Source organism: Hippoglossus hippoglossus, chromosome 6 (assembly GCF_009819705.1).
Source record: "Hippoglossus hippoglossus isolate fHipHip1 chromosome 6, fHipHip1.pri, whole genome shotgun sequence".
Classification (NCBI taxonomy): Eukaryota; Metazoa; Chordata; class Actinopteri; order Pleuronectiformes; family Pleuronectidae; genus Hippoglossus; species Hippoglossus hippoglossus.
Window position 1 is genome coordinate 28,439,479 of NC_047156.1, and position 25,521 is coordinate 28,464,999.

Genomic DNA, 25,521 nt, shown 5'->3' on the forward strand with positions numbered 1-25,521 from the left:
AACACGTGTTAATTTTTAACAGACTAGCATGTCTAGTTAAGAAACACATTTTGTGTTGCTTTCAACGCAATCAGTTCGTTAGAACATTTAACACATGATGTGCGTTACATATTTCAACACAAATATGTGTTAAAAATAAAAATGTGTTTATACATTCTTTGTGTGCTAAAATTGCAATAAAATTCTCCAAATAAAACAAATGCATGGAATTCAGGTGACATTTATTAAAATCATTAAATCATCTAAAATATACAAGTGATAAACAGATCATATAATATTCATTCACACATTGCAAAAACAATTATTTTCAAGCTAACAAACTCCCCAAACTAGATATCAGATTTTGTGGGATACAGTAACATACATTTTTACATTTTGTAGATGGAAAGTAAGCTGTTTGGAATTAAATAACCCAATGTAAACTGGATTATAGGTCTGTTTGACAAAAATGATAACTGTACATGAACCCTTTACAACCACAAAATATAGTAAATACAGTAACAGCTAATTTGCAATTGTCTAGTTCGATTTTAATAATTAGTTAAAATTTAAGCTGTACAAACACTGAACACATCAAACCTTTATCCTGGATGAGGATGGCAACTTTGTTGTTCTTTGCCATGATAATATACTGAGCTGTTTACTGGAATCTCCTAGACGCACGACCTTGTGTTGGTAGACTCCCACTGCCATCAAAGGAGGTCTCTTTGGGAGGCTGGGAATGCTTTTTCCTGTCTGAGAAAACACAACTATATAAAATATCAAATAGGGCTGGCATGGTGTCAGTATTTATCTCATTTGTGTTTTCATATAATGGGGTTTTATTATATGATAACACACAGTTGTCTAAATTCATGATACCAAAATATACAGTATTTAAAAATCACATTGTGTACATTGTAATACTGTACCTTACATCCCCTTACCATGCAATCCAGTATCATGAACATCAACTGTGATAATTCTGTGTTGGTTTTGTTTTTATTTTAGGTTTTTGTGTGTTCTTTCTCCTGCAGGGTATGTGTGCGGCAGGGGGCGTGGCTGGCTTCCCCTGCATCAGACAAGTCACACCTGCCTCCACTCTGCTAATCAACCTGCCCATAAAAGCCTTGTCTTCACTCCACTGCACTGCCAGGTAATTCTGTCTTGTTTGGTAGTTGCGCTGCATTCTTGGTCTCAGTGAACCCTCACTGTTTTTGTTTTTGAAGTGCCTTAGCCGTGTTTTTCTCCGTTTGCTCAGGTAATCCTTTTGGCCTTGCTGCTCGCCTGCATTTGTGTCTTAAATGCAGAGTTTTTTCCATGTGCTCAGCCCTCGTGCCGTCCCTGGGAACCTACTAGCCAGCCTATTCTGTCTCCACTGCCAAAACCTAACAATCAATTGTGTTATTTTTTAACATGCAATTTTCCATATTTAAGCAAATATTGTGATGTAATATTGAAAAGGTCCAAAATATTGTCGCATTTATTTCCATATCATCCAATCTGGATGCCAAAGCAAAAGCCTCATCAACATTTGTTGATAAATGAGATGAGATTCATAAAAAAACATTCATAGACAAGAGCAACTTTCCTTCCGGTGTAAGATAGGGCCGATTTGACACTGCATCTGGTCCATCCTTTGGCCCTCCCTGACGTAGTAGGAGGTAAACAGTGTGTGAGCTGGAGGTCTCTGAAGTAACGTGATTCTGAGCAGAACACAAAAACAAATCCTATTCATACAATTACTGGTGCAACTTCAAACATCAAGTTGTGCATCAAATTTCCCAAACAAAAAAAGGTTCTGACCACAAGGGGCCATCTGACATGTATGGAAGGTAACTTACCATCCCTCTCCTCAACAGCTGGTTGGACATTGAGATAATTTTCAAGGTCAGCCACTTTAAGTAATTTTGGAAGAATAGGTCCTTCCCAATTTTTAAAGGAAGAGGTCTTCTTTCACCCAAAGTATTTTCCCAAAGTCTGTATCCAACTGAAAAGTAGCAGATTGTAAAGAAATTATATTAAAGTAGAGCTGTCAATTACCATTATTCATGTGTTCTTGCTATGGTTTTAGACAGTCCAAAAATATTAGTAAACATGTATAACTCTCAAATTCCAAAATGGGAGTGCGAAACTTAAATCTGTATTCTGTATTACAGTATTACATGTGGAACTGCTCTATAGACAATTAATTGGGAGTATATTGGTTTATTTTCGGTTTCAGATCCAAGAGCACTACAACAACAAAAAGCTAATTTAGGTATAAAAAAGGAAAACATTGTGTGGGTCCACAAAATCAAAGTTATTCTCGATGAAATCACGATAACATATTAGAATTCTTAATTTAGGTGCTGTTCTGGTTTAAAATGGAAATCGTTACATGCATTTATGCTTAAGTATAAAAAGGTAATTACTAGGTTTCAAACCAGCACTTACAATGAAATATACTATATACTATATTCTTACCAAGTATGACAGGTCTACAAAGCAGGGATGTCTTGAGAGTCCCACCCCATTCAATTTGAAAAGCTGTAAAAGAATGTGCTGCTTACTGTCATGAAAATATTAAAAATAATCTGTTACCTACCCTTATAGATTATATCTCAATTTACCATTTTAATTTGACTTAATTCTTCACCTAAGGTCACAGTCGCCTACCTCTGGCAGGCCTCTCTTAAGTAAAGTAGTCTCTGACATGAACTAATTTAAAAACATGCAACAGTGTAAAAACATGCAGATACAGATAAAATAATAAGTGCAAAAACTTTGATTTTAAATAGAAAAAAGACTTGTGTACGTCAAAGTTTTAAGGACTAGTTAAAATTTCTCACAGCCTGATGAAGCTGCCCTCTAGCTATATCAACATTTGTGTTAAAAAAAAAGAAGAGGATAATTGTACATACCAGATTAGCATCTGGAGATGCCAGAGGGACAAAGAACTTTGAGAGTGCTCCCTTTGCACTCCACAGCCTGTCACTCCTCTTGTGATTTTCTCAGAAAGCATGTTGTTTAATGTCACAAGTTCCTCCATGACAAATATAAAAAACACAGTGGTAGACGGTGCAGTTGGCCCTGTAGACATTGTCGCCCACTGATCCCAACCATTGAAAATACTTTTCCCATTCTCCTCTGTATTTCTGAAATCTTTTCTTTTTTTTCTTAGAAAAGATCGCTGTAAGCCCTAACGAAGCAACACTATTACTCATGCTTCTCATTGGTCTTTATGTGTGCCTTGACTCACTGAACACGTCTCGACCAATGAAAAGCGCATTCTATGTTTGGGGAAGTGAAACATGACATGAGAGACAGGCTGAGGGATTAAAGAGCAGGAGGGTTTCCCACATCTTTGTCACACAAATCGCCCGTGTGAAAATACGGAACAACTCTTTTGGTGTCCAATTACGGAATGATTCCCTATTTTACAGGACGGTTGGCAACACTAATTAGAACTTGACTCCCAATCCCTCTTTTTGTCAGTTTGACACGAAGAATCCCCCAGCATCCACCTCTTCTGCTTCAAGCTAGCATTAGTTAGCATTAGCTTGGCGTTAGCTCCCAGTAGAAGATGCAGACACCTAGAATTAATGTAAAATCTTAGTCTCAGCCAATAACCTTTTAATATAAGACACTGGTAGCGAAACGCCTTGTAAAAAGTGTGCAAAACAAGACTAAATATATGAACAATATGCTCCAGGTATGTGACTTGTAAAAACCCTATATTGTGCCATCTTCGCAAACAACCAATAAATGAATAAATAGAAACTTGAAGTTGTATGAGGAGTGAGTGTTGATGTGAAAGGAGTTTTAAAAAATGGCTCTCGTCAATTAAGTGCTACTTATTGACTGCAAACTGCAATTGAGCTTTGCTTTTTGTTCATGTGAATGAAAGAAGTTATTCGAATCCTGTCCAAACCTTCCTGCCACAGGACAGCTGCACACTGACCCTTCTCTGTCCATTGATATTACACTAAACAGCAAACACAATATGATAGAAACCCAGGAAAGCTGCAATTGTCTTGGGCTCTATTGTGTAATGCAGAGCTGTCAGCTGACCAGTGTTGTGCAAGTTCACACCTCATGAACTAGTTCAAAGTTCAGTTCATACAAGTAAACATGAATAGTTCACGTTCATAGTTCACCATTTAAATTCTGAACTAGTTCATAGTTCAGTTCATTTCATAGTTTTAAGGTGGAAAGTGAGAATGAAAGAAAACTTTATCCATCACTACCCCTTGCCTTAAACTGTACTTCATATGTATCAATTCCTAAAAGAAATGTTTTGACATTTTTTTTTAAATTATTGTTAATTTTGCCTGTTTATTTATTCATACCCTGCAAACAAAAGGCACAACAAATCATAGTGCTATGCCTTGCTATGAAACCAATTATTAGGCTAGACCTTAAATTCTATCATTTAAATTTATAAAATAAATGTGTGGACAGAGGACAAAAAATTTTTGGGGGGTTTGTCTGCCTGGTTGCAAACCATTCACTAGTCTGATGAAGGAGGGCTTTTCCACTTTACTCAGAGGCTGTAAATCTCCAACAATGTAGTCAATTACGAGTTTGTCTACCTTTTGCTGGGAAATCATACCCTTGAAGGCTGCCGACAATGTGGTTTGGGTCATTTGGGGCTGTTGGCAGGGGGTCTTGGTCTTTTTTTGACTTTCAATTACTTGGAGATAACTTTTTAGGCTAGCTGGATGCGGATGAGGCTGACGTCGGGACTTGCTTTTTCAGCGCAGGAGGACACAATTTGCACAGAAGGTGAGATTTTTACTGTCGGAATCTTTATCAGACAGTGTGTAAAAATCCCGCTAATAATAATAATAAGGTGCATCGGATGTAGTTGCTGAGTCTGCGTCTCTGCTTTCACTTGCCATTTTTATATGAGACCGAGAGCTGTTGTCTTGGAATACGTTGCTTGTTTGGACTACATGTGTGTGCGATGAATCATGGGTAACGTAGTGCGAAGTCGAGTTAGTTGGTTTAGGTTAGGCTACATCTCGGAAATTTTACGGGCACTGAGCAACGACATGGTGCAAGCATTCGATTTAGACAGCGTCTCTCCTCAGGAGAAGGAAAACATTCCGTAACGTTTTAGCTAGACCTCAGATAATATGAACGTGTTCACCGTTCAAATTCATTATTTGTCATTAAGTTGCGTTCAGTTCATCGTTCTCATAAAAATGAACGTGTTCATGCACAACACTGCAGCTGACACACATATTTACTAATTAATATACAGCCCTACATTAACTTACATGTGCACTGTTTTGTGTTGGAAACACTGAAACACCAGAAAACTGGTTTCAGCATTGGAAATGTCTTTAATAATGTTGAAGGCCTTCGATCCAGTTCTGGACAAATCTGGAAATTTTACACTAAATGTATCTGAAAGTAATGTTCACACACAGTATTAAACATGCTGTATAACTTAGGACAGTTCTCAGCTTACTATGGTTGAACTCAGTTTCTGCATCAGCTCTTTGTGAATAAGTGTTTCCTGCTCCATCTTTGAGGCCTTCAGCTCTTGCACTTACGGAGAATTCTCGTCTCAGGGTTTTCTTTAATATTCTGTTTTGTTTTTTATCACTACGGGATGTCATAAAGGGGGGGTAACCCTTGTCTTGTGTCCCCAGAATTAACTTTCACTATGATAATATCAGTCAATGTTTTGAGTTCATTGCGAAAAACAGCTTTATGCAGCCGATGGTTTCTTTTTTCCAATCAGTTTTAGCAACGCCTGCGCTTGAGCTCCTTCATTTTCTGATGCAGGGCAGGATTTTCTTACTCCAAAGCCTCTGAAACACATTTTGTCCAAGGACTGAACTTTGTGTTTAAGGTTCATATCTTCGCTGTCGAGGCGAGGAATCAGCTTATTTTGCAGGTGAAATTCCTGAGACCAGAAATTCCTGCACCAGAAATTCCTGCACCAGGACACACAGCTCTGCTTCTGAGCTTTATCTTATTTCCTGGATCTTATTCATCAAACAAACTATTAACTACAACTGTCAGATAAAAGTAGAATGTGCTATGAAAAAACTAAATACTTAAGAACAGTAGATGTGTCTTAAATTTACTTAAACACAGTACTTGAGTAAATGCACTTTTTTACAGTAGTTACCATATGGTTTCACAATTTGAATGAATGGTACTACGCTGTCAATCTGCAAAAATCCCAACAAAGCATCCATTTTGTGTGTATGTAAGTGTGCGGATAAAGAAACACATCAGACACGGCAGTCAAAGCAAAGTATCATTCTCTCTCTTCTGCTCACAAACAGTCTGAAATATATATAATGTGGTGTATATGTATAAAAAGTTAAGATTAGTATAAAAAAATTCTACGCATTCTTATCGATATAATTTATATATACAGGCAACATGAAGCGTGTGGATGCTTTTCCAGCCCTGTTGTTTTAAATGTCCAACTAACAATTATTTTCATTGTTGATGAATCAATAATTTTCTCTGATTAACAATGTGGTTTAAAAAATGTCAAAACAATGTGAATACTATATCCAAGAGCGTAAGGTGGCTTGTTCAAAAAGATGTTTTGTCTGACCAACATCCCCAAATTCAATAATAATGATGAACTCTAGTTGGTTGGTGATAATAAATTACTTATCAGAATAGTTGTTGATTAATTCTCTTTCAATTGACCACTAATTTAATCACTTAACCATGGCAATTGTAGGGAAGTTTCCAACACAAGCTTTATAAATACACACATTCAGGCTGTGCGCACACTGAAATAAGGGACTAACAACAGTCAAATAGCAAATTTTAGCAATCTGACACATCACTGGTCATGTGGCTAATAAAATTATGATCAGATTATGTCTGATCGTCTGACTGCTCATGATGCTCATTCTTAACCCTACATGATTGTCAGTGTATTCTCTGGTGTCAGCAACTTAATTTAAGTACAGTTTTATTATTACTGATAGATATGATGGACTACAAAAACAAGATCAAAGCTTTAATATATTGCAGTTAATTTTCAAAGAACCTGCTATGCTGACACTGAGGTGTAAATCTGTCAAAACCCTTGAAATACTACAGCTTTGGTCTTCATGTGTATATACAACAAATACTGAACAAAATCAGACTACACACACACACCCACACACACACATAAAAGAGAGCGAAATGGTAGAAGACATACAATAAAAAACGTTTTCACTCCAAACATCAAATTCTTTTCAACAGGATAAAATCAAGGTTGAATGTGAAAACAGCCCTGTGAGGTGGGTTCTTTAAACCTGACAGAGAGAAGGGGAGGGAGAGAAGGAGCAGCCACCCCCTTCTAGTTGGTAAGCATTCGGGCAGAAAACTCAGGCATTTAATAATTTGGTCGAGACAAAACACAAGAGACATACACTGATGAGCAAGAACTGAAAAAAATAAGAAAACTGATCAGTGAGTGGTAGCAAGCTGAAAGAGGAACAAACTAAAATACAGGCAAGAAAAGATCATGAGAGGAAATGCAGTGATTGTAATTCTAAAGAAACCGTGTGAGATAGTGACAGAGTGAAGGAGGAAGGAGGACACCTGTTTTAAAGCAGCTATATAAGTGTTGGTGAGAGTGGGAAGGGCAACAAGAATAACAACAACCCCCAGCCTGCTGCCCTCTGCATCTAAGAATGGGGTGTGGACTTGTGTGCTCTGAGGCTTCATCAATACTACCATGTTTTCATTTCTGTGATGAACTTTTGACAAAAGACTGAAAGACTGTTTTGGTTCTGGTTATGGACTCATTAGTTAATGGACATTTATCTTGGTTTTCCTTGTGTTAAGATTTGTACTTAGTTGTTGAGTTGTTCTGTTTCCTTTTTTATTTTGAAATATTCCTCCTTGTGTGTCTGTGACTTTATTTCATGCCTTTGTCCTGTTTCCCCACCCCTGTGATTGTCTGCACCTGTTCCTAAAATGTTTCACCTGTGTTCAGTCATCCCTGCCTCTCTTGTGTTTATAAGTATCTGTGTTTCCCTTTGTCTTTGTCAGTTCATCGTATTTAGCTGGTTCATCTTGTTCGTCTCTTTCCATGGTCTTTTCAGTCACGTTTTACAGCCATATCTCACTTCCTAGCATTTCTTAAGCTGCTTCCAGACATGCACTGGACTCCACAGTTCCTCTGTATTTTCTCCCGAGGAGGTGCATGTGTGAACGCAAATGTCAGAGTGAGACGCCCCGTAGAAAACACAGCGGGGATCCTTCGCTGGGTTCACACATGCACCTTCTCTGGAATAAAATACAGAATATCTGTTCAATGCATTTAAACAGCTAGAGAGACAGAGAGAGACACAGACAGGCTGTGGCAGTGTGTGGGGTTGGGCAGGGAGACGTATCGCAGTTCCGTCATCTGAAATCACGACCTGAAACCGTGGAAGTTTGGACTGCAATTTAAGTCTTGGTTTGAGAATCGATACAGCCCTATTGGAAACGTATATCACGTAACCACTCACACTGGACATGCCGTGTACACACATACACAAGTACACACACACAAACAAAACACATTGACAACAGACACATCTTTAACTCAGACTAGGTAAAAACATCACTAGGTATAAAGAAAACAAATGACATAAATGATTTGCACATAGAGTGGAGAAGTGGGATCCTTTCACAAGTGGTCACTGTAGACACACTCAGGACGCATTGTAATGCCTGGTGTGAACAGAAATACTTGCACTAGCACTGCCCACTTGTGATCTGATCTCTAAGAGCTTTATAGCATCATTGAAAAGGGCCTGAGACAGTGAATGAATAGTACCCAGTAAGAGTTAACTATTTTCGAGCATGTACTTCCATTTATCCTCATACTCTCACACCTAGTGTAAAGATGGTCATTCTATGCACTGCATTATAATCTGAGGTAGTCTTGAACAGATGACAAAATGACAAGATGACAGGGGCAGCTGTGGCTAAGGGGAGAGGTTGTCCTCTAACTAGAAAGTCGGTAGTTCGATCCCAGTCTTACGCACTTACCGGGTAACTTGGAGAGGGTCTGTGTCAGAACCTTGTCCTCTCACTACTGGGGGCCCTCAAGGTTCTGTCCTGGGTCCTCTCCTCGTCTCTCTGTATACCAACTCTCTCGGCTCTGTCATTCACTCACATGGCTTTTCCTACCACAGCTATGCAGATGACACCCAACTAATCCTCTCTTTTCCCCAATCTGAAACACAGGTAGCAGGAAGAATCTCTGCCTGTCTGACTGACATCTCTCAGTGGATGTTGGCACACCACCTGAAAATTAACCTTGATAAGACTGAACTCCTTTTCCTTCCAGGGAAAGGCTCTCCCACCCATGACCTGACTATAACCTTTGTCCACTGCGTGGTACCCCCCACCCAGACTGCTAGGAACCTGGGTGTGACACTCGACAGTCAACTCTCCCTTACTGCCAACATTACTGCAGCAACCCGCTCGTGTAGATACATGTTGCACAAAATCCGGAGAATACGTTCCCTTCTCACTCAGAAGGCGGCGCAGGTTCTGGTCCAGGCTCTGGTCATCTCATGCCTAGACTACTGCAACTCCCTCCTGGCAGGACTAACTGCTAGTGCTATCCGACCTCTGCAGCTCATCCGGAATGCAGCAGCTCGACTGGTCTTTAACCTACCTAAGTTCACTCAAACTACTGCGCTCCTCCGCTCCCTTCAATGGTTACCTGTGGCTGCCCACATCCGTTTCAAAACACCAGTACTTGCATACCGTGCAGTGAACGGATCGGGTCCAGTCTACATCCAGGACATGGTCAAACCTTACCGTCCACTCAGTTTCCTGTGTCCTCCCTCCACACTACAGCTGACCTGCATTCACTATACCAATAAACAACAACACTCATTAAAAGTTATTAGGACGTGATTACTCAGTTCACCTGTTACCCGCATCACAAGACAGGTAGAGCCAGGACATCATGGTTAAAGTGTCCGGAACGATCCGGATTCATGATACGACACCATCGATTAAAAATTAATAATCGTGATTGTCTGTGCGGTGTGAAGAGCGACACACACACACACACACACACACACACACACACACACACACACTCAAGAATATGCTGGAAAACTAACCTAATACAATCAAAATCATCCTATCCTGTTTCCCGAGCTGGTCACATACATCCTGTGCTAAATGTTTAATATTTATTTATTTATTTATTTTTTGGTAACAACGCTAGAGAGACTATTTTATTTATTGTTTTGGTTGTGTGTGGTTTATTTTGTTTTATTTTAATACTTTTAATTCTAATTCAAATGTCAGACTAAATATCTGAAAAAGAAGTTCATTGCTCTTTGAAAGAGTTATTATAATGCTATAATATCATATCAGTGGTATGAAATGGTTTCAAAATTATGACAATATAATTCATCACAATTATTTCTGGGGCAATATATCATCCAACAAAATTTGGTATCATGATAGGCCTACCTTAATATCTTTAATAATGCACCAAGTTTACAGCATTAGTTCTCTGAAAATGTCTTTCACATCCAAGCAAAATTGAAATATCAGTCGAATCAGAAATCGAATCGAGACCTTGTGAATCAGAATCGAATTGATTTGGGAAATCAGTGGCATTACCCAGCCCTATGTAAAACTGTACCATCAAGTGATTTGAGAGGTCATCAAGACTACAAAAGCGCTATATAAATACAGACCATTTACAGCTGGTAGCATGCAGTTTGTTATTGCAAAACATCCTAACTAACCACACAGTAAAAATATATCAAAGCTAACCCTAACCCATATTTTAGACCATCACCATAAATCTTTGTTCTACTTAACTGTATCTCAACTGTTTCTATCTATTTATTCCCATCCGCTTAGAGGTATGTGGATGCAGCTTTGCATGACTACACATCCAACAAGAGAGGAGGGTCTGTATTTATATAGCGGTTTACAGTACAGTTTTTGCCATTCACCCATTCACACACACATTCATACAGTACATCTATGTGCAGCATTTTTCTCTATGAGATGGGGCAATTTATGGGGTTCAGTAACTTGTCCAAGGAAACTCCGGAATGGGGAAGACAGGGATTAATGATCGAACAGTAACGTTCTTAGGAGGAATGTGCACAGACGCTGCAGTGTTTCTTCAGTGTTGTTTGTTGTGTTTAGCCTGTGGTAGCTAACAAGCTGCTAGCTCAGCAACAAGTCTGCTTGGTGTCGCATTCGGTGTGGAGGGGTGGTGGATGTGACGGTGAGCAGGGGTGGTGGGTTCGGAGGCTGGACTGGTACCGGCTGGTTGGGGATTAGAGACGAGTGCAATCCCGTATGACTCATATGGGGGGGGGGGGGAAGTACGAAACAAGACATTTCGATAACATATTTCTTAGAATGGACTGAGTGAAAAAGTCCGCGGAGTGACTGTTATCATACTTTGAGGGTCCCTACTGACCCCCTTCAAGTAATAACGGATAGTATAAGCCCAGAAAATGTATTTTACACAATATGGGCCCTTTTAATATTTGAGACACCATTAATATGTGACTGAAAGCACTGGATCAAGTGTATCTGCATAACAGGTCAGATCAGACCAGTGCAAAATGAAAGATATGCAGAACTCCCCATAGCATCCATCTTTCAGCTGTCTAAGAAGAACCTGGAGGCAACATATATACATGAGATATTATTTAGTCTGCTCTTAGACGTACCTCGATTTTGTCAGTTTTAGCATCCCCCCAGTATAGTTTTCCAGCTGCATAATCGATTGCCAGTCCGTTGGGCCAGCCCAGAGAGCTGTTGAGCAGAACAAGCCGGTCTGTTCCATCCAGGTTGGCTCGCTCAATCTTGGGATGCTCACCCCAATCAGTCCAGTACATGTAGCTGAAAGAGACCGCGGCAACAAGAGAATATGATGCCTAATTATTAATTTTACACATATCCTGATTTTTAGAATCCATTCATTTTAGTTTTTGCTTGGATAGAAAATTATATCCATATTTTTGGATGTATCTAAACCTCATGTCATCTTCCGTTGCTTTATTAGTTAGATGTTATGCTTTTAAAATGAATCTCTCTGGTTCTCAGCCATAAAAACCCCTGAGGCCAGTCTCTAAAACTCATTAAGTATCAACATTTATTGTACATTAAAGGGATAGTTCACCAGAAAATAAAAATTCACTGCTAAATTTTCTCTGATATCCTCACACCAAACACACTGCACACAAGCTCTCATCCAAGGGCAAGCAACGCTGTTTACCCCTGAAACTCCAAAAGTATTTTGTGGACTCAAACACTTCACCCGACCCTCCATTGACATAGTGGTGAGTGGATAATGAGTGAATTTAGATTTTTCAGTGAACTATCCCTTTTAATGATTTTGCTTGTACTTTTCAAAATGAACATCGAAATGCCACTCCAAGCTCTTGTCCACACTAGGTTTTCTAGGATGTCCAACAAATGGTCAGGATTTGTTAGTAGAATAGTTTGTATTTTGGTCAATATATTTAGTCATAAGTAAAAATACTGCTATCAGTCAAAGTAGGTCAAATTCATTCATTTTAAACTGTAGAGTGCAAACTCCACTGACACACACACACAAACACACACCCATTTACGGGGTCCAGGACGATGGCTCTGGGTTCATCCAGGTTCTCTGAAATTAAAATTTTGCGAGAGGTTCCATTCAGCCTGGTAACCTGGAACACCACATGACACAATTCAGTATTAGAATACAAAATACTTTTATCACTATTTATGATAATCCTGCCTGTTTTTCTTTTTTTTTCTTTGATAAGAATCAGGGTGGTTGTTTTCTGTGTTGAGCTACACATCATAAACACTGTGGTCTGCATATGGCACAAACAACATGAAATTATACCATGGGCAGGGATGGTCTGATTTGTCAGGTATAGTGGTTATTCATCCAAATGAACTAAATCAGTGGTATTTAAAAATCTAAAAATTGAAATAAATTAGGTCATGTATCAAATCTACCTCAATGCGGTCAGTGCCAGTGTCGGTCCAGTACAAGTTCCTGGCCACCCAGTCCACAGCAATGCCATCTGGATGGTTGATCTCCGTGGTAACCAGCATCATGGCATTACTGCCATCAATGTGGGATCGTCGGATGGCCCGGACCTCATCGTCTGTCCAATAGACGTAACCCTCAACAGGGTCGTAGTCTATAGCGATGGCATGTCGAATGTCATCAACCTGCATGAGCAAAGTAAAAAAAAAGATGAATACACAAGAGTGCCACATGACAAGACTGATAAGTTTGTAAATGTTTACCTGTAGCACTATGTCAGTAAAGTCTGGCAGATCCAGTGAGATTCTCCGCAGGTCAGTGCGTCGAGCCAGCAATAAGACCTGCTCTGCTCCTACATAAACACAAAAGTTGAATTCAGCGTTGATTCCTGTTGATTTTAGCAGCACTAAAGTACTCATTGGAGAGTTTGTTACAGCTGAGTTTGGTCCTATGGTTTTATTGTGATGATATTCATTTCTACAATTTATTATGTATTTCTGCTGCTGTGTTGGTATCTTTCTTGATGTCCTCAAAACAGATTAATCCTCCATCATGTACTATCTATGAAGTAGAGGTGCTGGATGTGGTTATATTTCTTTCATTTAGAGGGGCACTTGGGTGGTGTGGTGTGTAGGGTAAAATGCCTGCTCATGTGTCCAAAGCCCCACAGATCCATATCAATCAATTAGCTTTTTTTCTTTGTCTCTCACACCTCTGACTTTGAACAGCGCATATGTAAAGCAGTTCAAAGTGTCATCCTACTCATCTTTGTCTCACATTTCAGATCAATTCATTTGAATCCAAAGACAAAGCCACAACTGCAGAGCAAAAACAATACTGACGTTTCAAATAGATCCATCAAAATGAACGTTTTATAAAAAAAAGACATTAAAATGCGTGTTCAATAAATTGTGTACTTTCCCACATTATATGATTCAATGCACAACTCACGATCTCCAATATCTAAAAGTGTAAGCTTAAATGTCAAAAACACATAGTTCACAGAATCAAAATCTGACATCTGTCAGCCTCGATTTAGATTGGACATCAAGATTTGTTCCATGGTTTCCTAAATGAATGAGGCAACGGGGGACATATGAGGGAGAGCATCTCTGATTCCACTCTTCTTTTCGCTTGACTTCATCCCAAGACACTTTAAGACTCCTGACAGACAGTCTCCCACTCTTACACACACACATTCTGGTGCCGGAGCAATAACAAACACCTTCAATTTAACCAGCCAAGTAAAACAAATGAGAAGCTGGGACACAAAGACACAAACACACACTTCTTGCATTAGTTGTGAGGACACTCATTGACACAGGGCATTCCCTGCCTCTTACCCCTGACCTAAACCATGATGAATGCCTAATCCCTAGCTAACTCTAATTTAAACCCTAAAACATAAAAAATAAAAAAATAAAAAAAGTATCAACCATAAAAATGTCCTCAAAAGAATGGTTTGAAACCTAAATTTGTCGAGGCAGCCATAGAAAAACATGAATGCACGCATGCACATACAATGCCTATAAAAAGTATTCACCCCCCTAGGATGTTTCACGGTTTTCACTTCTTTCATGTCAAAGTGAAAACAGATTTTTACAAACTAATGTCAATTCATTAAAATTATATAGTGTAAAATAAGTGTTTGCATAAATATTCACCCCCTTTAAAGTGACTGACCTAATTCAACAGAGGTCCAGCTAGTTGATGCCAGCAGTGTCACAATTAGTGAAATGGAGATCACCTGAGTGCAGTTGATGTGTGTCAAGTGACTGGAGTATAAAAACACCTGTGTCTGGGAGGTCCAGTCTCTGGTTCATCAGGATTCCTGCTACAATTGCAACATGAAGACAAAAGAACACTCCAAGCAACTCAGAGAAAAGATCATTGAAAAGTATAAGTCAGGAGATGGCTACAAAAAGATTTCCAACTCACTGGACATTCCACAGTTCAGTTAAATCCATCATTAAGAAATGGAAGGAGTATGGCACTTGTTTAAATCTGCCTAGAGCTGGCCGTCCTCACAAACTGAGTGACCGGGCAAGAAGAAGACTAGTGAGGGAGGCCACCAAGACACCTACGACCACTCTGAAGGAGTTCAAAGCTTCAGTGGCTCAGATGGGAGAGACTGTACATACAACAACTGTTGCCCGGGTTCTTCACCAGTCGAAGCTGTATGGGAGAGTGGCAAAGAGAAAGCCACTGTTGAAAAAAGCTCATATGAAATCTCGCCTGGAATTCGCCCAAAGGCATGTGGGAGACTCCAAGGTCAATTGGAAGCAGGCTCTTTGGTCTGATGAGACAAAAATTGAGCTTTTTGGCCATCAGACTAGACGCTATGTTTGGCGAACACCAAACACTGCACATCACCACAAACACACCATCTCCACCGTGAAGCATGGTGGTGGCAGCATCATGCTCTGGGGATGCTTCTCAGCAGCAGGCCCTGGAAGGCTTGTAAAAGTAGAGGGGAACATGAATGCAGAAAAATATCGCCAAATCCTGGAGGATAATCTGACTCAGTCTGCAAGAGAACTACGACTTGGGAGAAGATTTATTTTCCAGCAAGACAACGACCCCAAGCATACAGCAAAAGCTACACAGAAATGGTTCAAAGACAACAAGGTGAATGTTCTGGAGTGGCCAAGTCAAAGCCCAGATCTCAATCCAATCGAGAATTTGTGGCTGGACTTGAAAAGAGCTGTTCACGCCCGATCCCCGAGTAACCTGACAGAGCTTGAGCTGTTTTGCAAGGAAGAATGGAGACAAATTGCAGTGTCCAGATGTGCCAGCCTGATTGAGACATATCCACACAGACTCAGTGCTGTGATTGCAGCCAAAGGTGCATCTACCAAATACTGACCTGAAGGGGGTGAATATTTATGCAATCATTTACTTTACCTTATATATTTTTAATTAATTGACATTATTTTGTAAAAATCTGTTTTCTCTTTGATATTAAAGAGTTTTTTTTGGCAAATTCTTGTCAAAGAAGCCAAATTATATTGACAATGATTTCATGTATAAAAGCAACAAAAGGGTGAAACATCCAAGGGGCGGTGAATACTTTTTATAGGCATTGTATGTGGAAACAAACTGCTGACTGAATAGAGCATTGTTGTTTTGATTTTCAACCAACTAGTGGAGTGACATGGCATGCTTCATTCAAATTTAATAGATTCACCTTAGCCTAACAGACAGATGCACTCTAACACTGAGTTTTTTTTTTGCAGAATAAGGTTCTATTGTTCTAGCATCGTGGGAATCAACATGGTAACTGGTCTGTTAGTGTCCTACTCTCTCTGCAAGCAGAGAGTGGGCAGAGAGTGGGCAATTCGAGGGCAAGTTGTGACATCTTCCAAGTTGTGGGTCCTCTCCTCGTCTCTCTGTACACCAACTCTCTCGGCTCTTTCATTCACTCACATGGCTTTTCCTACCACAGCTACGCAGATTACACCCAAATAATTCTCTTTTCCCCAATCTGAAACACAGGTAGCAGGAAGAATCTCTGCCTGTCTGACTGACATCTCTGTGGATGTTGGCACACCACCTGAAAATTTACCTTGACAAAACCAAACAATTTTTCCTTCCAGGGAGAGGCTCTCCCACCCATGACCTTATTATTACCATTGACAACTCTGTGGTAGCCACAACCCAGACCGTAAGGAACCTGGGTGTGACACTCGACAGTCAACTCTCCCTTACTGCCAAACTTGTTGCAACAACCCGCTCTTGTAGATACATGTTGCACAACATCAGTAGAACACATCCCCTTCTCACTCAGAAGGCGGCGCAGGTTCTGGTCCAGCCTATGGTCATAGTAGTGCTATCCAACCACTGCAGCTCATCCATAATGCAGCAGCTCGACTGGCCTTCAACCTACCAAAGTTTACTCACACTACTCCACTCCCTTCACTGGTTACCAGTGGCTGCCCGCATGCGTTTCAAAACACCAGTACTTGCGTACCGTGCTGCGAACGGATTGGGCCCAATCTACATCCAGGACATGGTTAAACCTTACACCCCAGCCCGTTTACTCCAATCTCCATCTGCAAATCTGTTTGCTGCTCCCTCACTGCGAGCTAGCCACTCAACAAAATCACGACTGTTTGCTGTCCTGGCTTCTAAATGGTGGAACGATCTCCCATAGACATCAGGACAGCAGAAAGTCTACACCTTTTCCGCCGAGGGCTAAAGACACATCTAGCCGACTACACTTTGGTTAAGAAGATGATGTCTAATAAACCACCGTCATCTCTGGTGTTTATATTAAAAAAATTTTAAAAATTTAAAATATTCAGTTTAGCTGCACTTATATGGCACTTACATGTAGCACTTGTTGTTTGGCTTTTTTGAAGCAAATTGTACTTACTTGATTCTTGCTGTTCTTGGTTTGTACCCTCATGGCTGAATGCACTTATTGTAAGTCACTTTGGATGAAAGCGTCAGCTAAATGTAATGTGATGTAATGTAATGCAAAAACCTGACAAAAAAATGTATTTACTAGCTATTTTCTCATGTGCTATGGAAATGGCTTTGTTGTTATGCATGACGAATTAATGGAAGTTCATCCATGGTGAGATATTGTATCAGTTAAAAGGTGAAGGAAAAGGAGTAATTCCAAGAGAAATAATAACATGTTAGAAAACTAAACCTTCTGTCAATATTCTTTGGTCTATAAGGGGGCAGAGACCGTTTTTAGTGGCGGCTTAATGTCCACAACCAGATGTCTTAAAAAGAGGTGAGCTGTATAAGCGGTTATAGATAAAAGAGTACATTGTAGTGTCTACGCTTAGGGGATTTCATATCTAACTCATATGCGCACAGACAGAGAGGCACCAACTCTAACTCTTTTGCGTGTTTCACCAGTGGCAAGACGTAAGGACACAATGTGATTTAGGAATGCATACTTTAGGCTTAACTATCCAATAGGATGCCAACACCTACATGTAAGGTGGAGAGTGACATTAATTCTAGCAGTTGGAATGGGTGACGCAAGTAGAGGGAGATATATGCGGATACTGTGGGAGACATCTTGAGACTTGGGTGTGACAATTGCTCATGTTACTCTGTTAGCGTTTGTAACTGACCGCTAACTTGTTATTTTATGCAGTTTGTTTGTGATGATTTATTTTTTGTGTTGGGTTTATTTTGTTATTCATATTCTCCTAAGTATGTATTTTGTTAGTTAAATTAGAAATTGTTTGTCTTTTTAATTTGGCGACTCGTAATTGCCTGTAGCTTGCACGGAGGGGACAGATATTACAGCATGAGAAATCACTTACTCCGGGATAATTAGAGACTTCCTGTGTGAGCGTGATAAAACACCTGCTGCCCATCAGCGTCTTGATGATTGCTTTAATCCCCGTTTGAACACCCCTTGGTAAGTGGAATGAGGTAGGAAGCGGTCTAATTCCCTTTGCTACAGGCAGTGCCGGGCGTGAGTCGCTCATTCACAGTGGTCAGCTGTTCTTTGTTTAGATTGACAGTGCACAGCATGCGAGCTGTGTTCACTTGAATGAGCTTCAGTGTGATTACTTTTGATTAACCTGTCAAACTTCTCTCATGTTGTAGATTATTTTTTTTATAATGTTTATTCATATATTTAATATCTATGCTATAGGGTTTGGGGTCATTTGCCTTGATGTTTAAATATTTTAAATAGTTGTATCTTATTTTTTATTAAATGATTATCTTGTACTTCCTGTTAGTATTGAATATGAATTAACATTTTGTATAGTTCCTACTAGTTTCACGGTGTTTCTATGATGCCATGGTTGATTTGTGTGATTAAAGAGCTGTGAAGCATCAGTTTGGGACTCTGCGTCTTGCTTTGCTGTTACAGCGTTTGTATATTTTTCCACCGTCTGGTCTCCTTGATGCATCAAGTCTACATTAAAATCTTCTGCATAAGACATCAGCTGGTGCCTGAGTTCTCCTTTTACCAGCTTCCAGAAAACTTCCATAACACTGTGTACCAGGTATACATCTCATGTAGATCATCCCATGTTCTTTCTTCGGTGAGCGGTCAGTCACACGTGCTTGCTGATAATGGGTTTCTCTCTGATATTGCACAGTTTTGACCTTACTATGTAAGGTGCCCTCAGATTATGTCTGTTATGATTTTGTGTTATCTTCAAAAATGGAGGATGATAAATAATTCATAATATTAATTATTTATGTTCTCTTTAATGCACTGTTTAATAGTGCCGATTTTTAAAATGCTGTTATCAGTGCACCGTATACAGCTCTTCTCACTTAATTTTCTAAACAGAAGTGGGAGTTGAGTTTGTGGTCACACTGCTGTAAATGGGGTCTGTACCTGGCTTGCATGTCGTTCCGTCTGGTTTAAGCTGAACACCAGTGGGGCAGGCACAGCTGTAGAAAGGCAATACTGGAGAGAGTAGGCAGAGATGACTACAGCCTCCATTATTGTCACTACAGGAAGTCTTGACTTCAGTGACATCAACAAAAGAAAAGGGACAAAAAAATATTATTAAATATATTGTATACACATGATATTTTACCTACTAGAAAACTATGAAAAGTGTTGCAGAATCATATTCAATACCCATATTTGTACTCAATGATAGATGCATATGTACTGTAATGTAGGCTACATACACATTAGTAAAACAGTCCACTTACTCTGAGGCTGACGATATGGCTCCAGAACCTGGATGTCCATAGGGGAGTAAATCCCACTGAGGATCTCTCTGGCTTTGTCTCCACTGTGTTTGTTACAGGCATGGATGGAGCGGGTTTGCCAGTCAGTCCAGTATAATGTCTCCTCAGAGAGTGTCAGTGCAAAAGGATGGGTGAGGGTTCCCTCCACCACTGTTTCACTGCAGGACAAAATAAAAACAGTTTGAATGAGAGGATGGTCTGTATTTGTGTTTGAGAATCCTGTTGCAAAATGCTTATCTTTAATGGAAGATATTTTTTATAATTTGTGAAAATAGAATTGCATATTTTAATGTGATGTTTCGCAACATAAGTACAATGCTAAATTGATTAAATTCTAAATGTTTAGATGCCATGAACAAGCGATCCTGCCCTTGTTCAGTAGATTTACGCTTTATGTGTAAAAACAAACATCTTTTCCTTTAAGGTTAAATCAACACCATTTGATGCCCTGTTGTTTGTCTATATAGTTAATAGTTATTTGATGCATTTTAGGTTGATTCACCATACTAAGGTCCTAACATTACTTAAACCGAAAAATTTGTAGCTTTCTGTAATTCTGAAATGCAACATCCGCCTCTGGGTATTACACAACATGTTTTGATATCTGCAACAATACTAGACTCAACTTGAAGTGCCAATACCAAAAGTACTCTTTACTGCTGTATGCCTAGATGCCATTTGGGGTAGAACAGTGTAGCTGGAGGGCAAAACCATGTGGAGGTTTGCTGCAGGGGTTTTATTGATACTGATCAACCATCAGGTTGCTCTGAGATCTGGGAATCCACTGAAAAGCCCTGTGGTAGACCATAAAAGAAACACCACGGACTGCAGAAGGCTACAGCAAATTTAAGCCAGATTTAACACACTCTAGATTTCAAAACTCTATTCAGCTTTTGTGAGTGAATGTGTGTGTGCAAAAATATATTATCAAACAAGCATATTTTTTCATTACGGCAGATGTCGGGTACAGTCAGTTTAAAGCTTCCACTCCCCCTTCTGAGTTATTTAGACCAAGTACATGTTTCTACCACCAAAGAGCATACTTCTGCCCAATAGAGAGTGGTTACATAAAAGCACTATACTGAGCAGCTTCCAATAATAAGAGGGATAGCTAATATACAGTGGTTGCCTAACGAGAACCACCAACATTTCCACAAAATGTTGGTTTGTATCTAACTCAACCTTCCCACTGATTTTAATACTTGTAGAGATGTGCCGTAGGTAACATTATGCTACATCTGCAGCTGCCTTTAGTTATTCCCTTATTTCTCTATGAGGTTGACTAATTACATGATAGAGAGCGTGGGCGGCTGTGGCTGAGGGGTAGAGCGGTCGTCCTCCAACCTGAAGGTCGGCAGTTCGATCCCCAGTCTTCCCCATCTGCATGCCGAAGTGTCCTTGGGCAAGATGCTGAACCCCGAATTGCCCCTCATAGAACAACAAAGTGCTGCTAATAGATGCACTGTATGAATGTGTGTGTGAGTGGGTGAATGTAAAAAACTGTACTGTAAAGAGCTTTGGGTGGTCATCAAGACTAGAAAAGCGATATATAAATACAAAACCATTTACCATTAAAGGCTTACAGTCCAAAAAGGTTGTTTTTTATCTAAATGTGTTTGCATACAATGTTTTGGGCATTTTATGCAGTTTTGGATAGATCACAGTTGAGCCATGACCTGCTTGCTAGGTGTTTATGGACTCCATCTTTAACCCTTGGCACTTATATTGTGAAAACCCACAGCGATTCTGCCTTAGACTGGATCAGTACCAACAGTTCGAGACCTTACTCTTTGTAGGTTAAGCTGGGCTCACACTTAACTGAAGCAGCTTCAACTAAAACACTGCTCATTCACTTTGAATTGGGGGATGTCATGGATTGCCGAACTGCAATGGGATTCTGTTGTGTTGCATTGCTTGCGCTGCGCAGAGGTTGAGATAATCAAATCCTGTTCAAACAAACACTCAACTGCAGGTGCTTGCCAATCAAATCAAGATAATGCAAAAGAAGAGGCAGAAGCAGCTGGCTAACCTGGAATATGTTCATCTGAGTGAATTTTATTTCCTGTGTATTTATGATTAGCATTGCATTGATAGCTAGAATGACATGTTAGCAAGAAAGCCAGCTATGTTGCGTGTACCAAGCACGAAACTGTGACTGTTGTTGTTATGATTACAATGCCACCACTAAGCAACAGGCACACTCACTGCCAAGCGTTAACACAACGCATATGTGTGAGTCCAGCATTACTGATGGGCCAGCTCAACTTGTGGTGTTCCCAAAGGCTTGATCCTAAGTCCCTGTTAGTTAATTGTTATGTTCTTATGGTAACATATTACATTACATCCTCATAGTAAGTTCTACAAATGTTACCTTTTGAAACAACTATGAACTGTCCTGACTGTAAGTGCTCAGAGGACACTATGTACAAACTAAGTGAACCCCAATCTTTATGCCTAAAGAAAGAAGAAAAGCCTTTTCAGGCATGACCTTTTGGTAAAATCTGGAGAATTGGCTTTGGAGTTTACCCATGGTTTACCTGTCACACAGGGAGGTTTGCTGCACAAACACATTCACAACAGCAACAAATCCCCCACATTATTCATGCAAAAGCTGGAGCAGCTGGGTGCAGCAGGAAGTTACATATTAACTCTGCTGCAGAGATCACTTGATTTTCTTTACAACACAGACGACCCCGGGGCCCCGCCCCCACTCACTCGCTCAGAACGACACACGCAGTGAGATAAGAGGAGCGTGCACATGAAGCCGGTAACATTTTCACCCGCTCCTCACATGATGGCCTGATACGATTATGATTAAAAAAATTAACGTGAAAGTTTTTACTGACATTTAATCAGTATTGATAATAGCAATATACATAGAAATGTGCAAGAATATGTAACAATATAGTTTTGTGACCTATCTTTCACTTCAGTGATTTAGTTTCGCAAATACCAAATAGAGTGTAACTTCAATAATATGAGTTTTGTCAGTGTTGCAAAGCTTGGTATGTGGAGGCTAGCCATAGGATATGGATGTACATGCAAGTGTAGTGTAATTATTCGTAAGTGTGGTGGTGCTTATGGGATATTACTCCAGGCAGGGTGTATGAGGCTGAGGGTTAAACATCACAACATAGTACCAAGTGTTGTACTGGCCAGTGGACCATCAAAAAATCATCCAAATAGTTTTGGATGATTTTTGCCTCTTTACCTGCCCTTTCTGTGTGTCTGTCATTAGAACCTGTTGTGTACCATGTGTTGAATCAACCAACAACCACAGTGAATACCTCTCAAATTTTTAAACATCAAAGTCTAGAGCCATGCAATGCTCCTTGTTGATAATTGGTTGGGCAGGAGAACAAAAAAGATAACATTAACAATTAGATTTCTGTACAATGAAAAAGCCCCTGTAGAGTTTGATTTCTTCTTCCACATCAGTCTACCATCTACTGTCAGAGAGCAAAGGCACAGTTCACACAATTAAATCCATTCTCTTCCATACACAAAGGTCCATACCGTGCTGATCCATCAAGGTTAGCTCTATGAATGAAGCTGAGTTTAGCATCTGCCCAATACAGCTTCTCCTCGATCAGGTCTATAGTCAGACCGTTGGGCCAGTATATGTCCACGTTTACAATCACTTTCCTGTTAGAGACACAAGCAACAAAGTGAAGAGACCAAAGTGAAGAGACCAAAGAATGACACTTTTTTACAATTCATTAAGTTACACTACCTATGGCTGCCATCCATGCCAGCACGCTCTATCCTGGGCTCCTCTCCCCAGTCAGTCCAGTACATGTAGCTGGATGAAAAACATAATAAAAAATACAATAATACAAAAACAGGGAAATAAGTGTGAATCAACTGATTTTAATATTCACCATACCATGTCTGAACATGGTTGGCACACCTTGGTTATACTGGCTTTCTACAATTCTTTTTGATTAAATTTTCAGTGGCTTCTCATGCTGCTTCTGTGTGTGCATGAAGCGTCTGCACTTGGATTTTTGTGAAACAAGTCTGTCAAAATTCCCCAACCAATCAAATGCTAGATGTAGTGTTGACACATGCAATTTGTTATATCTTGATTAGTATATTTCTAGCGTATGGCCATTATCAGGGTCTTATTTGGCACCTTACATGTGTTGCTGGAGGTTTTATCTTCAAAGAGGTGTTTTCTGTTCAATATGCACCTTGGAAAAAGGTGGAGTATGCCACAATTTGTACTCCACTCCTGAAGTTCACAAGATCAGATATGACTCAATGAATTTAAACAGAAGGGAGATTGACTGAAAAGAACTGACTTTAACTGACTGAGCATCTGTTAGCTTGTCCCTGAAGGCAATTTTATCACATTTAGGCAAGACAAAACTCACCTGATCTAAATGAAACTGAACCGAACTGACAAGAGGTTAGTTTCAAGAATTGATTTCTTAATTTCTTCCAATTTGGTGTCTTATTGTTAAAACATCCCAGAAAATGACCAAAAACCAACATTGTTCTAATCCCTTGGCCCTACCCCTTAGCCCTTCCATTTCGTTTTTCGCGTTCACGTGTAGGGGTAGGCTGTCCCAATACCTGTTGGGAAGGAGGGGTAGGGCTGAGGGGTAGGGCTCTATACCCCTCCAAACGGAGATTTTTCAGACCCTCACTGCAAACGGAGGGGTACCCAGAATGCCTTGCGAATCCCCGGCAAGCTGGGAGGGAGACCCACAAATGTCGTACTTTCTCCATTAATAAGGATTTAAAAATTACGATAATGATTGTAATATCTTAGTATAATATCATTTCAATGTATTATGGTCAGCACAACAACCTTAAAAAAAATATCGCGAGCGCGCTAGCGTTAGCATACTAGCGTTAGCATGCTAGCGATCTTTTTTTGCATGATAATCCCATATTTTCGCATCGACTATTGATGACGTGTTGGGGTTTCACGACGACTACTGATGATGTAATGGCCTCTTGAAGGGCTGTCCCAATTCGTAAGGGAAGATTTTAACCACTACCGCCTTTGGCCCAATCCCATTTCACCCCTCTGCCGTACCGTGCCGTGAAATTATATTAAACTAAGATATTACAATCATTATCGTAATTTTTAAATCCTTATTAATGGAGAAAATACTACATTTGTGGGTCTCTCTCCCAGCTTGCCGGTGATTCGCAAGGCATTCTGGGCACCCCTCTGTTTGAAGTGAGGGTCTGAAAAATCTCCGTTTGGAGGGGTATAGAGCCCTACCCCTCAGCCCTACCCCTCCTTCCCAACAGGTATTGGGACAGCCTACCCCTACACGTGAACGCGAAAAACGAAATGGAAGGGCGAAGGGGTAGGGCCAAGGGGTGTTCAAGGGGCAAGATAACCCTCGAAAACAAGGCCAAGGGGTGAAATGGGATTGGGCTCTGTCTTCCAGTGTTGCTTTAAGGCCACTCCCCCACAACGGGACACCTACCACACCCAAGACACTAAAAGGTGTCTTCCACGTGTATGGCAACAGGAGTGTTTGGAGCCTTTGACACTGGCATTTGTGTTCTCACATACAGCCCCTCCGGACAATTTCAGAGATTAGCCAGAGTTTTGTGCATGTCTAAAAGCAGCTATAGAGAGACCAATGACCATTCATGCTCATACTCACACCTACAGTCAATTTAGAGTCTCCAATTAACCTCCAATGAACCTTCTTGCTGTAAGGCGACAGTGCTCACCACTGCTCCATTGTGCCACCCCCTGTAAGGATTTGTTATTCACAGCTCTCTTGTAAAAGAAAAGTTTACATGACAAAGAATTCAGTTTGAAATAACAGAAGATTATTTTTTTTTTATCAGCTTGGACGTCTGATTTCAAGTGGTTAACTGCTTTC

The 25,521-nt window shown here is 40.1% G+C and overlaps 1 protein-coding gene across 2 annotated transcripts in view; it reads right to left on the minus strand.

Moving 5' to 3' along the window:
* lrp5 (low density lipoprotein receptor-related protein 5) overlaps positions 1-25,521 on the minus strand; it is a 60,701-nt gene that overhangs the window by 17,348 nt on the left and 17,832 nt on the right. Inside the window, exons 4-11 of one of the 2 annotated variants that reach the window (XM_034587317.1) lie at positions 23,397-23,465; positions 23,180-23,308; positions 19,625-19,821; positions 19,299-19,430; positions 13,237-13,325; positions 12,940-13,158; positions 12,553-12,641; positions 11,655-11,826 (exon numbers count right to left, since the gene is read on the minus strand). In XM_034587317.1, the coding sequence (XP_034443208.1) occupies positions 11,655-11,826; positions 12,553-12,641; positions 12,940-13,158; positions 13,237-13,325; positions 19,299-19,430; positions 19,625-19,821; positions 23,180-23,308; positions 23,397-23,465 (1,096 nt within the window). The remainder of the gene's footprint in view (positions 1-11,654; positions 11,827-12,552; positions 12,642-12,939; positions 13,159-13,236; positions 13,326-19,298; positions 19,431-19,624; positions 19,822-23,179; positions 23,309-23,396; positions 23,466-25,521) is intronic. The other variant, XM_034587318.1, reaches the window with a different exon arrangement.